General features: G+C 38.0%; 1 protein-coding gene across 1 annotated transcript in view; it reads right to left on the bottom strand.

Moving 5' to 3' along the window:
- Positions 1–326: 326 nt before the first annotated feature.
- LOC132115212 (metalloprotease TIKI2-like) overlaps positions 327–14617 on the bottom strand; it is a 62359-nt gene continuing 48068 nt past the window's right edge. The window contains exons 4-7 of the mRNA XM_059523603.1: positions 14332–14506; positions 5435–5525; positions 1644–1892; positions 327–1542 (exon numbers count right to left, since the gene is read on the bottom strand). Of these exons, the coding sequence (XP_059379586.1) occupies positions 1317–1542; positions 1644–1892; positions 5435–5525; positions 14332–14506 (741 nt within the window). The 3' untranslated portion in view covers positions 327–1316. The remainder of the gene's footprint in view (positions 1543–1643; positions 1893–5434; positions 5526–14331; positions 14507–14617) is intronic.

Raw genomic sequence — 14617 nt, 5'->3', positions numbered from 1 at the left:
CAAACGATTCATCTTTTGAAACGTATTTCTGAAGGTTATTGATTAGACTGCAACCCATTTCTCAAGCTACATTCAGTTATAAAGGGGTTGTATTCCACCTAGTGGCGATTTTAATAAATGAGGTACAGTCTATGGGAAAAGTTTATCCAAAAATAAAAAAAAGTTGTCATTATTTACTTACGGCATTCCAACGCAGCATTTTTCGTTCTTGAAACATAAAGGAGAGAGACAGCTTTTAAATACAAGAAAGCGTATTACTAATTTAAATGCCAATCTACAAGAAGAAGGATTTTATAGAGTAGCCTACCATAAAACTACTCCATATGAATGGTTCCTCCATATGGAGCAACCATAGGGAGCAACATATTGAATTCAAAGTCCTTACTGCCTGGCAATTTTACTGTGCACTTAATTATAAGAACAGAAGTGGACGTTTTTGAAAATGTGTATTCTAATACCATGTCCACAGATTCTGTCCCTATTTAATAATAATACATGTAAATAGATAAATAAATTAAAACCTTTATTCGTATTTGTTTTCACAATTTGACATACTATGTAATAAATAATATTTTTAAATATAATTATTAATATAAAAATAAAATGATATGTTTTGAGTACCAGTAGAGGGCAGTATGCGCTGGTTTCTCAGCAACACTGCAAAATATCAACGGACAGGACAAGTCAAGTTTGTTTACATAACTATAACTTTAATACTTGCATGAAAATATACTCTTCATGAAATAATAAATATAAAATTTCTGTATGAACAAATGCACAATTTACAAAATATAAATGTCATCTCTGTGAACTGTTTAAGTTATCTATCAGTGACCATATCATATAATAAGACTATTATATAATTATGTATTTAACCTTTATATATCATATTGATAATTTTGGTATAGTTTCGTTTGCCCCATTTCATTTATTAGAAAAAATGCACATTCATATTTTGCTGTCTGCTCTGATGGGGCAATAGGGAAAAGTCCTGTGGGTAATTCACATAACAAGGTACAATCTTAGCTGATTTCTACGGATCAAATCTGGGCAGAGTCATTGCATAAGTATAACAAAATGTTCTTATTGTTATTCTTACAGACTACCATTCTGCCAGATGTAACAATTAGAAATTACTCACACACATCTACTCTTACATTCTGCGGCGACTAATTTACTTTAGGCAGACACCCAAAATTGATCTAAGCAGTACCTAAATGTACTTCACTGCCATTTATTTTCACCACAGGCAAAGTCACTCAGATAAAATTCTGATTGAGTTGGTTTGTGAGCTTCCAAGAGACCCATTTCCATATTCAGGAAGTGAAAAGCAGTTGTGAAATGAGACAGGCCAAAATGCAACTCAGCGCATATGTTGTGTTTGGATCAGCGGAGTCAAGTGCACTAGGGATTGTGGGCTGGCTGGGGGACTTCAGTCTTTCTCGGAGTGGCGTTTGTCTTTGCTGTTGTTCCTGTCGTGTTTGAGGAGGTTCCACTGTCACATAACCATTGGTTATCCTTATATTGGGGTTTGGAGTCGTGCTTCGGTCAACATGAAAACAAAAATGTGGATTTTGTTAGGTAAATCAGCTTTGAGTTCCCCGTGGTGGAAATGTGGTTTGTGGCATGCGTTGTGTCCTCACCTGTCTCCCATGCGCACCCACAGGTCACTGAACAGCCGTGGTCGAATGTGTGAATGATGGGTTTTACGGGGGTGCTTGTAGAGGCCGAACTCCTCTAGCTGGCTGAGACTGTCTGGCAGCAGCATGTGGGAGAGTTCCTCCTGGCTGATCTCCTCTAGCTCAGGAGGTTCTGATGTCCGTTCCATCACTGACTCAGAGCTGCCTTCAGTGGGATTCATAGTAGTCCCCTCCACACCAGACCAGTTCCTTCTGTGAGAACACATGGAAGTTATTAAACTTGAGGGATGCGAAGGTTTAATGTGAAATTGTGAAAACATGAGTAGTTGATCATTAGATTATGTGCTTAAAATGAAGGATGCAGCATGATATTAGAGATGGATTATTATAGACTCTTTAGAAAAATGGTTCTAAACAGTTCCAGAAAAGGGTTCTTCAGCTTGTGACAATAGCAGAACCCTTTTTGTAAGGTTCTAATGAAACATTACTATGTAGGACCTTTTATTGCTATTATAAATATACTTTTTAATGATAGTTTATTTTTTATTATATTACTATATTTATATCATTAATATTAGTATTAATAATATTATTTTATAAAATATTTAATTTTTGTACCCTTCTATTTGCCTGGTCTTATAATATTGTGTAGCCTCTATTAGGGATTTACATTAAAACAAAGACAGCCTGTTGTTTGAATTAGGTACTTTTTTATTGATGTGAAATTGTAGCAAACATGTCAGCGCTCATAACAACAGTTATTAGCTGGATAAATTAATAAAGAACAACTGACAATGAACATGAACAAATACATAAAAAAGTAAAAACAAAATAGAAAGAAAAGAGATGTGATGAAGACAAAGTTCCATATCTTCAAAATCCTGGCTTCTCCCATTTTGGTGTGATTGAGTGGCAGTTTCTCTGCAGATGACGAGTTTGTGGGATGTGATGCATCTGAAATACACAACTGAGTTTAGAGTTACAGTGTGTCTGTTTGTTTATGTAAAAACAGTTATGTTGACAAAGGCCAAAAGTAGCAAAAATGGTATGTCACAATGTTAAAAGGAAAAAATGGAATAGCTTTAATGTTTGTAATATGTGACTTGGTATGTTTATGCATAAACCCAAGTAATAATAATAATAATAAAAATCTAACAGTATGGATTATAAATTAAATATTTCTGTTACTCGGTGGAGAATTGGAGAGAAGTGTCCACAGAGCTACTCATACATACATGTGACCAAAAATCTAAAGAGATAAACCCCCCAAAACCAATTTAGCTTAAAAGGGTTCTTCAGAAGGAAATGGATCTAAATAGAACCGTGACTACATGTAAAGAACCATCTTTTTTAGAGTGTATAATTATTATTATACAATATTAGATACTTTTTATTTATCAAAATATAAAATTGGATACATATTTGATAATTAATTGGCATGCTGTGAACTGCAGTGTTTTATTTCAAATTAACTAGCGATATGTGAGCGGACATGGTTTCGAAGTAAATCCCACACCACATTTTTTATTAATATATTAAAAGATATATTTTTTTATTAAAATTATTATTATTTATTTTACAATTAACCATTTATAACACAACCCTCAAGTTATCAATATGGGACAGAATTTTAATATTGATGTATTTTAATACAAATTCTGTTGTAGCATTCAGAGGGATTCATTTTAACTTTTATTGTTACATTTCTAAATTATTTGAAATAAAATGTATCATTAATGAATATTTTAACATCAACCATTTATGCCATAAAAATAATTCTCAGAATATCGATATCGGTCTGAATTCTTAATATTTAATATTTAAAATAGTGGACTTTTTACATATGAAGATTGTTTGAGAACTGGGAAATGTCAGGAGACGCCTTTGAAGTACTGGAGATAACATCCTAGTAGTGTTTTAAAAGGCTCTGACTTAGTCTGAGTGTGTGTGGACTTCTTTGGACTTCAAACAGCGTGATATCAACCTTTCGGCTTGCTAAGAATTTACAAAGAGCCAGTGAGGTCAAAACCACAACCTCAAAGTCTTGAGCCCTTTTACTGATATCCAAGTTTAGGCTTGCATACCAATCTATACTGCTACTAAATGATAGTAATAGGATTATATAAATATGACATTTGTTTCATCAATTTTAAATAAAGAACTGAATATTAAAGACATTTCGGACATAGACTTTACCATAGTGTACCAGTAGGGCGTAGTATAGTCCAAGATAATGCCACTCTATGCTTGTCACCTCCAGCTGTTGAGTGCCCACCAGGGCATTTTACATCAGCCAAAGCCGTGCACACTGGGTAACCATGACAACATTTGGTAAACCATCCTTCATTCCGAACTGCCTCATTGTAAGGCCAACCCGCCGTGTTCAGTACGTCCACAAAGTATTTTGTTTGGTTTAAATCTCGTAATCACCCATATGTGCACTACAAAAACACTTCAGGACTGTTTTTTGGCCACTAGTTTGTGGTTCATGAGCTTTTAGTAAACATATGTCCAGCTGCCATTGCACATTGTTTTACTTGCCCATCATATCACCTAGTTTTTTTTGCCCTACAGTGGAGAGAAAGTGGGTAGAAGGGAGTGGGCCTAAGAAAGCTGCAAGGGTTTGTGTTTCCAAACCGCAGTCAGTCCGTCATTCAGCTGGTCCATCTAGCTGTCAGCTTGTTACCACAGCCACTGTCATCGTCTCCAGCAATCTGAGAACCCTTCACGCTCTTTTTCTCTGCCTCTGTACCTTCCACCGCCACACAGTGTGCCAACTGAAATTTTTGCACTAAAATTGGCGGTTAAAGGAGGTTTTTCAAACGACATCAACTGGAAGTTGTGGTGGTTGTTGTTGGGTGCTTTGCGAGTTTTGAACTACCTTTCTGGGACCATTCAATTGCATAACATTCAAATTTTTCCATTTGTGCCTTTGTTGGGTGCTGGAGCCATTACAAAAGTTATTTAATGAGTACAATCTACACAGCCTTAGATCAACTCTTTCCAGCTCCCCTAAAGGCCTGTTGAGTAATAACGTTATGAGTATAGGTGAAGAAGGTGGGTTGTCTCTGTTAGAGCAGGCATAGCACCCCTCTGAGAGCGCTGGTCTGGCCCACTCTGTCATGGTTAGCAGGAGGAGATCATAGGCATAGTTTAGCTCTGTTTGCAGTTTAGCACAGTAACTGGAATATCCTCTCATTTCAATGTGCTTGGGGTCTCTATGTGGTGAACCTGAAGACATAGTACACATCATTATAATCTGTGCTACAGAATATATGGGAAAGTTTGTTGTTTAAGTAACTCCATAATTATTATGTGTGTGGGCAAAGTATTGGCATGAGAAGAAAAGGAATTTGCCAGAATCTGAATGGGGAGGGAAGGGTGAAGAGGAGAACTGTCATTTTTGAGAACCATAAACCAAGTGTGTGAAGCAGGATTTTAACATAACTTTTTTGCAATTCAAAAAAAGCAGAATTAAACTGAAATTGAAAGAACTAATTGAATAATTTTGTAATCAAGGCTAGATAGATAGATGGATGGATGGATGGATGGATGTTTTAAAATGCCAACTATATAAATATTTTATATAGTTTATATATTAATTCATATTGAATAAACTAGGCTAACTTTTGTGGACCAGGGTGGAAACATTTATTTGCATTGTATTTAAGTAAATTTCACTTGTTAATCCAATTCAACTGTGGTCAACACCGTCATAAACACAGTTTATGCTAATTGTTCAATTCTGAATTTTGCACAAGCCTGGTGAAGTGTGTATGAGTGTGTGTACTCACTGTGTGATGGTTTCTTGCGCTGGTGTGTGCTCCACCTCATAGCCCTCCTGGCGTAGGATGTCTAGTACACTGTGATTCCCCAGGAAATGACCTGCAGCACACAAGAAACAAGTAGCAGCCATGTTAAAGAGGTTTCAGGTGGGTGTGTGCAAATATTAGGAGAAAGCAGATAAGGGCATGTAGTCATGGGGGTGACGCTGTCTCAAGAACCCTCCCTTTCTCTTGTTCTTGATCTCAAGGTGCACTTGTTCCTTCAAGAATGAGGCTATATAAAATGCCCCCATGCTACGGCCTCTCCGCCTCGGCTCTCATGTATAATACTCTCATAATTCCTTCACTCTTGAGACATCAAACACGCGCGCTCCAGTGCCACGCTGATGAAAGCTGTTTCACTTCTCTGCGCAGCCCATAATCCTGTGTGTCACTCAACCCAGCAATAAGCGCTAATACAGCCTCACCTCATCGCCTCAGCATGCTCCACAAGCTTATTAACGGCACGCTGAAAATCTTCAAGGCTGTCTCTTTTCATGCTTCTTTATCATCATTATCTTGCTGAGCAGTCGTGAAGACAGGGTGGGGAAGGGGGAGAGAGGGGCCCGCTGCACTTTCTTGGCCGGCAAGTTCAAAGGCAGCCAGGGTGACTGGCATGGAGCGTGAAGAGGCTACCGCTAAGCACCGGTCAGACAGGCAGCCCACTGAGGCCAGTCCCGTTGTATTCCTCACCTCACCTCCCATCCCAGTACCAGACAGAAAAGTTCATTGGCACGGCGGCATGTTCACACCCACGTCCTCTGATTAATGTTCTTATTAAACTCTGTTAGAATGTACTTTTATGGAAAATTTTAAGTAAAACAGCCATGCTTCTGTATTCAGCGTGTGAGATCTACCGGTTTAATTTATGTGCTGTATTTATTTGCAGGGTTCCAGCCACATAAATAACCCAGCCGGACAGAGCGCTCTCACAGAAGTTTGGCTACTGGAGGAAGTAGTTACTAGAGAAGCGTTCAGTTATCAGAGGAAGTAGTTAGCTTATGTTTCAGGCTGCGGTGAGGTGCAGGTGGTCAACTGCAGGCTACCAGATTGGTGAAGTTTTACCCCTTTGTCTGTGAGTGATTAAAGTGCGGGGCCTGGTGCGACCACTCCACCTGCACCCCCCTAAGGACAGCCCTGTTACTGGAGGAAGTAGTCTCTTGGCTACCAAATAAGATTTTTCTTGATTTGGATCTGCTTACAGACTTTGGTGCATTCAAGTCATGTCAGAAAGATTGTATTTATGACTGGAGCTCACATGAACACCTCCACCATATTGTAATTATAAGTAGGAAACTTGGAACTTCCTTGAAGCCCAGAGTTTCCGAGTTGGTGACATGAGAATGAGAAAATATGGCATGTGAAATAGATGTAAATGGTAAATTTAAAATGAATTAATAATTTTTCTCTATTTACAATAAAACTAGCTAAATTGCATGTACAAAATATGATAGTATTGTACAATTTCGAATATGTAATGATTCGATTTACAGCACTTTCATAAATTCAACAAAAACACACCTGATGCGCATCCTTTATTCATCATTGTGAGGAGTTAAATCTTGCTGAATTTTTTTGTTGAAAAGGTACATCGCCATATTGTACCTAACATTAAGGCTGTGCAATAATGGTCAAATAGATAATCATAATTATTTCTCTCAAGAACAAACCCACGATTATTAATCATGATCATTGTCATTTTTAAATCTTTTTACATTTTATGAGAATTATTGGATTTTCACATACGCACAAATCAAGAACACTTGCATGGTTTGCTCATAGATTTACACAGTCACAGCAACCATCACAAACATTGTTGTGAAAGAAAACAGGCTTGCTTTATTACACTTTTGTCTGAGCATAATATCTGACAGAGATCACCAAGCTCCAACTTATATGTTTGCCTGTGTTTTCAGCTCATTTTAGTGCTTTTTCCATAATGTGGAGAGCGCATGGTTGCCAGGTTGGGAAGACTAAGTAAACCATGATAAAAAGCTCTATTTGGGAGCTTTAAACTCTTGAAATATGGAAACTGCAACCATGAAAGCTTGTGGAGGCTTGTTACCGATGCAAGATAACAAACACATGTTTAGGATGTTTAATAAACTGAGTGTAGAAATCGTGATCACCATTCAAATATGATTCCTAATGCAGCCTTACCTGATGTCGTAATTGTGACCTCCCAACACATAAATAGGAACTTCCCAGCAGGACTTGAGTGCACCATTACTGAAGCCCTCACCTTTAATTAATGCAAGGAGGCAGGCGTATGCTACAATACAAATGAAATATTTACTTTCTTTCTGCGTAGGCACCCACACGCAAAACACTGGCACGCGATAAATAAATACACACGCCCAGAAACAAATAAACAAACCCAAACAGACTCTGTACACACAGACTCACTCCACTTCAGAAGCTTCAGCTCTCCAAAGCCTGATACAGTTAATTATGTATATTTGTGATGTTTATTTTGTGGCCGCAGCTAGCATAATCTGATTACCAAAGAACAAACTGTTGTTAAGAAATCCTGAAACAGCCCAGTACACGCACAGCCAGTACACGCAGGCCTTGAACAAATCCATTTGAGGCTTAGCCAAAGCTAGTTAGGCTCAGAGCCTTCGTCCAAATCACCGAGATGAGACAGGTGCAGTGACTGTCAGTTCATTCCCTCTGAATCAAGCTGAATACAGCACAAGTGGTGTTTTCATTGTTGGAATCAGAGTATTTGTTTTTCAACCCTTGTCTCTATTGGTGCTTGGAGCATGGTGGGAATAATCCCATGGATACAAGTTAGAATCCCGGGGAACATGCATACCTTAAATTCACTGAAAGTGGCTTAAAATAACAGTGTCTGCCATATTGATGAATGTGAATGTTTGACTAATGTCCTTACAGCCTGGCTTTTACTGTAATGTGCAAACCTAAAGTTTAAACTATGTGAGCTCTCTCTCTCTCTGACTTTCATCAGACTTGTTCCCATTTTCTCTCTTGGGGTAATTAGGGGTCTCAATCACTTTTTAGCAGGACTTCTTTGGTGCATTTATACTTTTTCCGAACCCCCCTCTCCTCTCGACCCTTCATCGTACTCAGAAGATGTACTGTGAAAGGTTCAGGCATTGGTTTGAGTATTTTGGGTTGTGTCCAAACATGTCAGCACCTTCATGATACATGATCCATGGCACACAAGAGCATACATACACATACAGCCAATACTTTAGGCTTGTGAGCTGTGTTTTACACAGCAGCTTTTTTAGTTTTAGTCATAGTTATTTTCAGTTTAAATTTAGTTGAATTGTTTATATGTGTGTGTTTTTTACATTGATTTGCAAAATAGCCCAAACTTAAACAGAGTGAATTTTTTTTTTTTTTTTTTTTTTTTTTTTTTATAAAGCAAACCACTTATATTACAGTTCAGGCATTCATATTTATGACTGAACATATTCTGCACAGTTCTTCTTCTGAAAGCATTGTTAGTGCACTAATACATTGCAGAGTTATTTATTTATTTATTTATTTTGTCATCATATTTTTCTAAACAGTACCTTTGAATAACTTAAATTAATAATCATAATAATATATTTTTGTTTTTTGTTTTTTACAAAATCAAAAGGCCTTTTGTCATACTGTAAGATTTTCATCAGTAGTCAAGCACTGCTGTTGTATGTGTAACACTTGATGAGGAATCAAACATATAGATTGAATGATAAACAGTTCACACACAATGGGCCTAGTCTGCCAAAAAGCTAAATATTCTTCAGCTAGAGGGAAGAGTTGAAAGAGAAGAGAAAGCACATGTAGTCAGACTTATGATGTGAAACTGAAAGGCATTGTAGGCCACCAGGCTGCCTTTGTCTTTGATCATAGTACTACTTTTGCGTTGTTTGCTCTCTGCTTTCTGTCCATTATTATGAGCATGTGTGCATCTATGGCTGTGTGTGTCTGAGGATGCTCGAGGGAAGCCTCTACCTCTGACTCATTCATTTTTCTGCTATCCAACACTCAATCCTCCTTGATAACCCTACAAACAACTAACCTCTAATGCAGCACAGCTCTGTCTAATCCACACATACATACTACCTTCTGCAAGGTTTTACAGCAGCAGGAAATCTATAAATTTCAGCATGGTCTCTAAGTCAACAAACTCTCTGTGCCGCCCCGGGTGTATGCAGGAGTATATGACCCACAGATCAGCGAGGAGAGCAGCTCTCACACCTCCTATAAATCTCAGAGTGAGATCAGGAAATTCCAGTCCTCAGGCCATCCCTGGGATCTAAGCTGAGCTGAGAGATTAATAAGAATTAAGCGGGTGCTTCTCTCTTTTACCTGTCCAAAGGGACTGGTGGTAGTTCAACTGACTCCATAATGAGGGGACTCTCTCTCTGTGGTGTAAGGGTTCGGGGAACTGTTGCGGTTCAAGTGTTTGATGCAAAAACACTGAAACTGTTTCTTTTATGGCTTTAAATGTTTACATTTCTCTTACAGTGACTGTGGGGTGGCAGGCAAGCAGATTTACAAAAGGGGGAGTCAGTCCAATGGTTGGGGACATTTTCACAGTTGGAGAAAAGTGTAAATGGAGAAAAGTAACAAAAAAGGGGGAGCAGGAGCACATTAACTGTCAAAGTTCACAGGGGTTAAAGCATTTAGGGGAAATTGCCCCTACAGTTTGTTTTAGTTTAGTTTATGCACATGTCATATGTGAGTGAGTGAGTGATGTGATGTGACGGCCATGTAGAGTAACCATACCCAGAGTTTGTGCTCTGCATTTAACCCATTCAAGTGCACACACACAGTAGTGAACATACACACTGTGAACACACACCCAGAGTAGTGGGTTTTGCTGCAGCACCTGGGGAGCAATTGGGGGTTTGGTGTCAGTTGTGGGTACTGAAAGTGGAAGAGAGCGCTGGTCATTCACTTCCCCCACAATTCCTGCCAGTCCCACAACTATATTAAGTCAGAGAGTCTTGTGAGTGACAACCATGTTAATATATGTACCATATTATATATATATACCATATTAGCATATATAACTACACATAAAATGTATATATATATATATATATATATATATATATATATATATATATATATACATATACACTATTTTTAATAAATTATATATGTGTAGTTATATATGCTAATATGGTATATGTATTAACATGGTTGTCACACACAAGACTCTCTGACTTTGTTGACTCTGCAAAAATACCACAGTTCTTTTCTCTATTGTAAAGGAACACAAGGTCACTTAAATTATTTGCCTTATAAATTGCAGACTCTGTCTTGGAGTGCATCCACAACTCTTTGACTGTGTATATGTTGGCTGAAATCACATGCAAAGGTAAATGCATCTGTGAAAGTGCGTCACAGTAGAACTGTGTGGGTGGGGAGAGAGCATGTGTTGTGGGTGTAATGTGAGCTTAAGTTGCTTTAGCACCCAGATCAGTTGTTTAAGTAGCTAATGAGGCATGTAATAGCAGAGTCCGATAATGAGCTCTGCTGATCTAATTAGTGCTGAGAGTCACTTTAGCATCTGCATAAATGTCCTCTGAGATGCAGAGCAACACAACATTGCAGCTCAAGACAAACGGACTGTTTTCTCCAGCATCCCGAAAGCCATTAGATTTGATTGTCATTTATAGTTGAGCTTATTATTGTGTAACCATTTGGAGTAGTCATTTAATGACTTAGCCGTTTAGATAAATTACTTCCTGCTTGCCTTTTAATCCTGACAAAAGTTAATTAGATTTCCATTTAACCAGGTGAAGCATTGTAGCAGATTCACCTGCTCTTATTTAAAATTTCTTAACAATAAGAGGATCAACTGCAGTGGTTATTTTGGAATTGCTGGAAGTCATTTTTAAACTGCTTGTCAAACTTATTTTTGCATGCAAGTTCAACTAAAAAAACACACAAAAAAAACACAAAAGGTCTTCATTCAAACAAACCATCAGAATGAACTGATTCATTAAAATGAATTGGATGTCCCAACAAGCATCACTTTGTCCATAGCAAACAATGCCAATGTCTTATTTCATTCACCCTGCAAAGTTTACATAGAATAAGGTATTTTATAGTCTTCTCAAACCACAGGAGCTTCTGTTACCGTCTTTCAGTTACTGATGCTTCTAATTCAGCGTAAAGAATCTTGGGAGTGAAGAAATGTATGCGGTTGGGCACCAGGAAAATGTTCATGGCCCTTTAAAGCTATTATTTTTGAGCATTTCTGTTAGGAATGACACTACAACGACCACCACAAACAACTGCAAAACACATGTGCTTAGAGTTCCTTACCACACACAAACACACGGATGAGTGATCATGTTCATACAAACACAGTAAGACATAAACAGTGGCCCGTGTGCTTACTGGAACTGACTGCATTAGTGCTTTAGTGCCCATTATATTAGCCTTGTCATTTATTTGTGTCACATGCATGACAAAACAAATCTGAGGCTATTACTGTAAAGACAGATGCTCCCTATCACATGCAGAGTGTCTATTTAAGAAGAGAATGGTGCCTGGGCTGTGGCCATCGCAGGAAATTCCTAAGGATGTTTTCAATAAGAGCACAAACCTCCTGGCAGCATCAAGGAACCAGGCAAATGAGAACCTGCTGAAGCACCACACACACTCTCTCTCCTGGCTCAGCAAACAGCTAATTATATGCAAGTGAACATGTTTGAGAGGCACAATGGATTATATTGGTGTAAATAGAAGTTTAGAATCATATAGCATTGACCTAAGGCATATATGTTGTTTTTATGTAAGATGTATATGTTTTTGTGGGAGGTTTGTTAATATATTTTTTAGCAGATGTAAAATACTGATAAAGCAGCTTGTGTGTGTGATCTGTACCATAAACAGATGAACCATGGTGGCCATAAGGTCACACTCGCAAAAGAACAATGCAAAATAGATGAAAGAGAATAAGAACCCCTTTTATTATGGAAAAAATAATTTTCACAAAAAGGACTAAAACCAAGTCTGGTATATTATATGTGCTACTCCAAACCAGCAGGGAGCGGTAACTTCTACTTGTGTTTCTACTACTGCAATTTAAAAGAATAGTTCACCCATAAAAAGGCAGTGCACCCTATTTATTTTCTATGCATGTTATCAATTTCTTTGTAAATAAAGCATCCATGCATGTTTTATTTTTATATTGTGCATATGCATCTTCTAATGAAACAACAGATTTCTCTCTGGAGACATACTGTATGCTGGACTTATGTCTCCTTCATGTGCTTTTAGAATTATTGTAAATATGAGTTTCTACTTTTGTGTGCCATGGAAAAAAGTCATACGGGTTTGGTACAACATGATGATATAAATGACATACATGATGAAAGAATTTATTTTTTCTGTGGGTAAACTGCCCCTTTAATGGCTAGGCATTCGGTTTCCACAAATTGCACTTTCTTTCCAGATATACATTATGCATTTTGAGAGTCAGGCTTGAGGGTATGCGTGAGTGCATGTGTGTTTGATTTCCCAAAAGAGTCATGTAGCCGGTGCCATGGTGCTACCTGTAGAATAAAAACATGCTATTGCAACATCTAAATTGCAAGGGTGGCAAGTTTGCTGTGAAGCAAAGATGGATGGCCTGTTAAAACCACTTTACCAGCACAACGTGTAGTTTAATCAACCCTGCAAATACTCATGAATCATTCTGGTAACTGTAGAACCATCAGAGCCCAGGTTTACAGTTGCTAATTTTGCTTTCTGTCAGTAGTTCTGACTAGGTTCTGGATGAAACGGTCCAATTGAACCTGAGTAACTCAAACAAGAGCTGCAAGTTAACACGGTTTGAGAGAGGCCTAACACACCAAACAAATATAGACCAACTAACAACTAAATTGCCCAACTATTAATGTGTTGATTTTGGGACATGGAGCATGGACAAGATATATATTTGTCACAGTCATTATCTTTTTATAATTTTGAACTCTGAAAACTGAAAGGGCAGGATCATGTTAAATTCTACTTCATTAACACATATAAATCAACACAGGCTGTCAAACACACTTGTCCTGTGGAAAACCTCAGTTTCACCCCATCAGGGCTAATGAACGACACCCAAACATAAACATGTGCTCATACACACACAATAGCTATCCCTCAGGACCTTGATGCAGCTCTCAGGAAACATTAGCTTGGAATGCAAACTGAAACAATCAGCTCACACTCTCACAGATGAAAGTAGCTGTCAGTCCACTAACTGGGTCTCATTTATGATTAAATGCGATTAAATGTTCTTAGCTATGCATGTACAAAAGTTATAGTGTGAAATTTTCACCAGATTCAGAACAGTTGCATACACACATACATTCTCTATTCTCATTCTAATGAATCCAGAATATTCTTAAGCACGTGGCTTCAATTAGTAATTAGCATAATACATGCCTAAACTCTCATATTCTCTATATACTCTCTCTCTTATTTATTTATATTCAACTTGTGGATCAAGAACGATCTAGTTACTGACCAGGAGTTTTTTGTATATGTGTTTTGAAGTGTTATCCTAAGTTAACCCTAAAAAACACTAAATAAATGTAATTGCATTGGTGATGATTCATGATTTCATGAAAATAATGCTTTTTGTTAGGAAGAAATTTGTCACACAGACAAAGAAACATGCACGCACACACACAGGTGCACACAGAACATTAATGAAAGTGATGTGTTCTCAGTCGTGGGAAAAGTTCTTAGGATCATCTAGTTTTACTGCCATCTGGGGGAGTTTGTGTGTGCGTTCGTTTTGTATGTGGAGCTCGACCTATTTCTAATCAGTGTCAACTGACCTCATCTTCATGCTGTTACGAGTGTTTAAATGTGTGATGGTTACGATTTGTGTGACTCACCAGCTCCAAAAGCGAAAAAGAAGCTCTGGGTTGGATTTCTCTGAAGGAGGGCAGAGACACGGCGGGCCATTCGCTCGTTGCGTTTGTAAATGAGCTCCTGCCGCAGATAACTGTCAATCTGCTGTGCCGTCAGACGCTCGTGAGCTGGCAGGGAACTGTTGATGAAATGTGGAAGCTAAGACAGAAAAAGAAAGAGAGAAACGTTACTAAAAGCTTGGCATGAATCTGAGTCTGTGTGTAAGTGAGAAACTGGGCAGCTGAGACAGTTATGCCACTTTGTGGAACG

The sequence above is a fragment of the Carassius carassius genome, chromosome 34, assembly GCF_963082965.1.
Source record: "Carassius carassius chromosome 34, fCarCar2.1, whole genome shotgun sequence".
In the NCBI taxonomy this organism is placed as follows: Eukaryota; Metazoa; Chordata; class Actinopteri; order Cypriniformes; family Cyprinidae; genus Carassius; species Carassius carassius.
The sequence above is the reverse complement of the archived record's forward strand: the minus strand, read 5'-3'. Positions and strand labels throughout refer to the sequence as shown.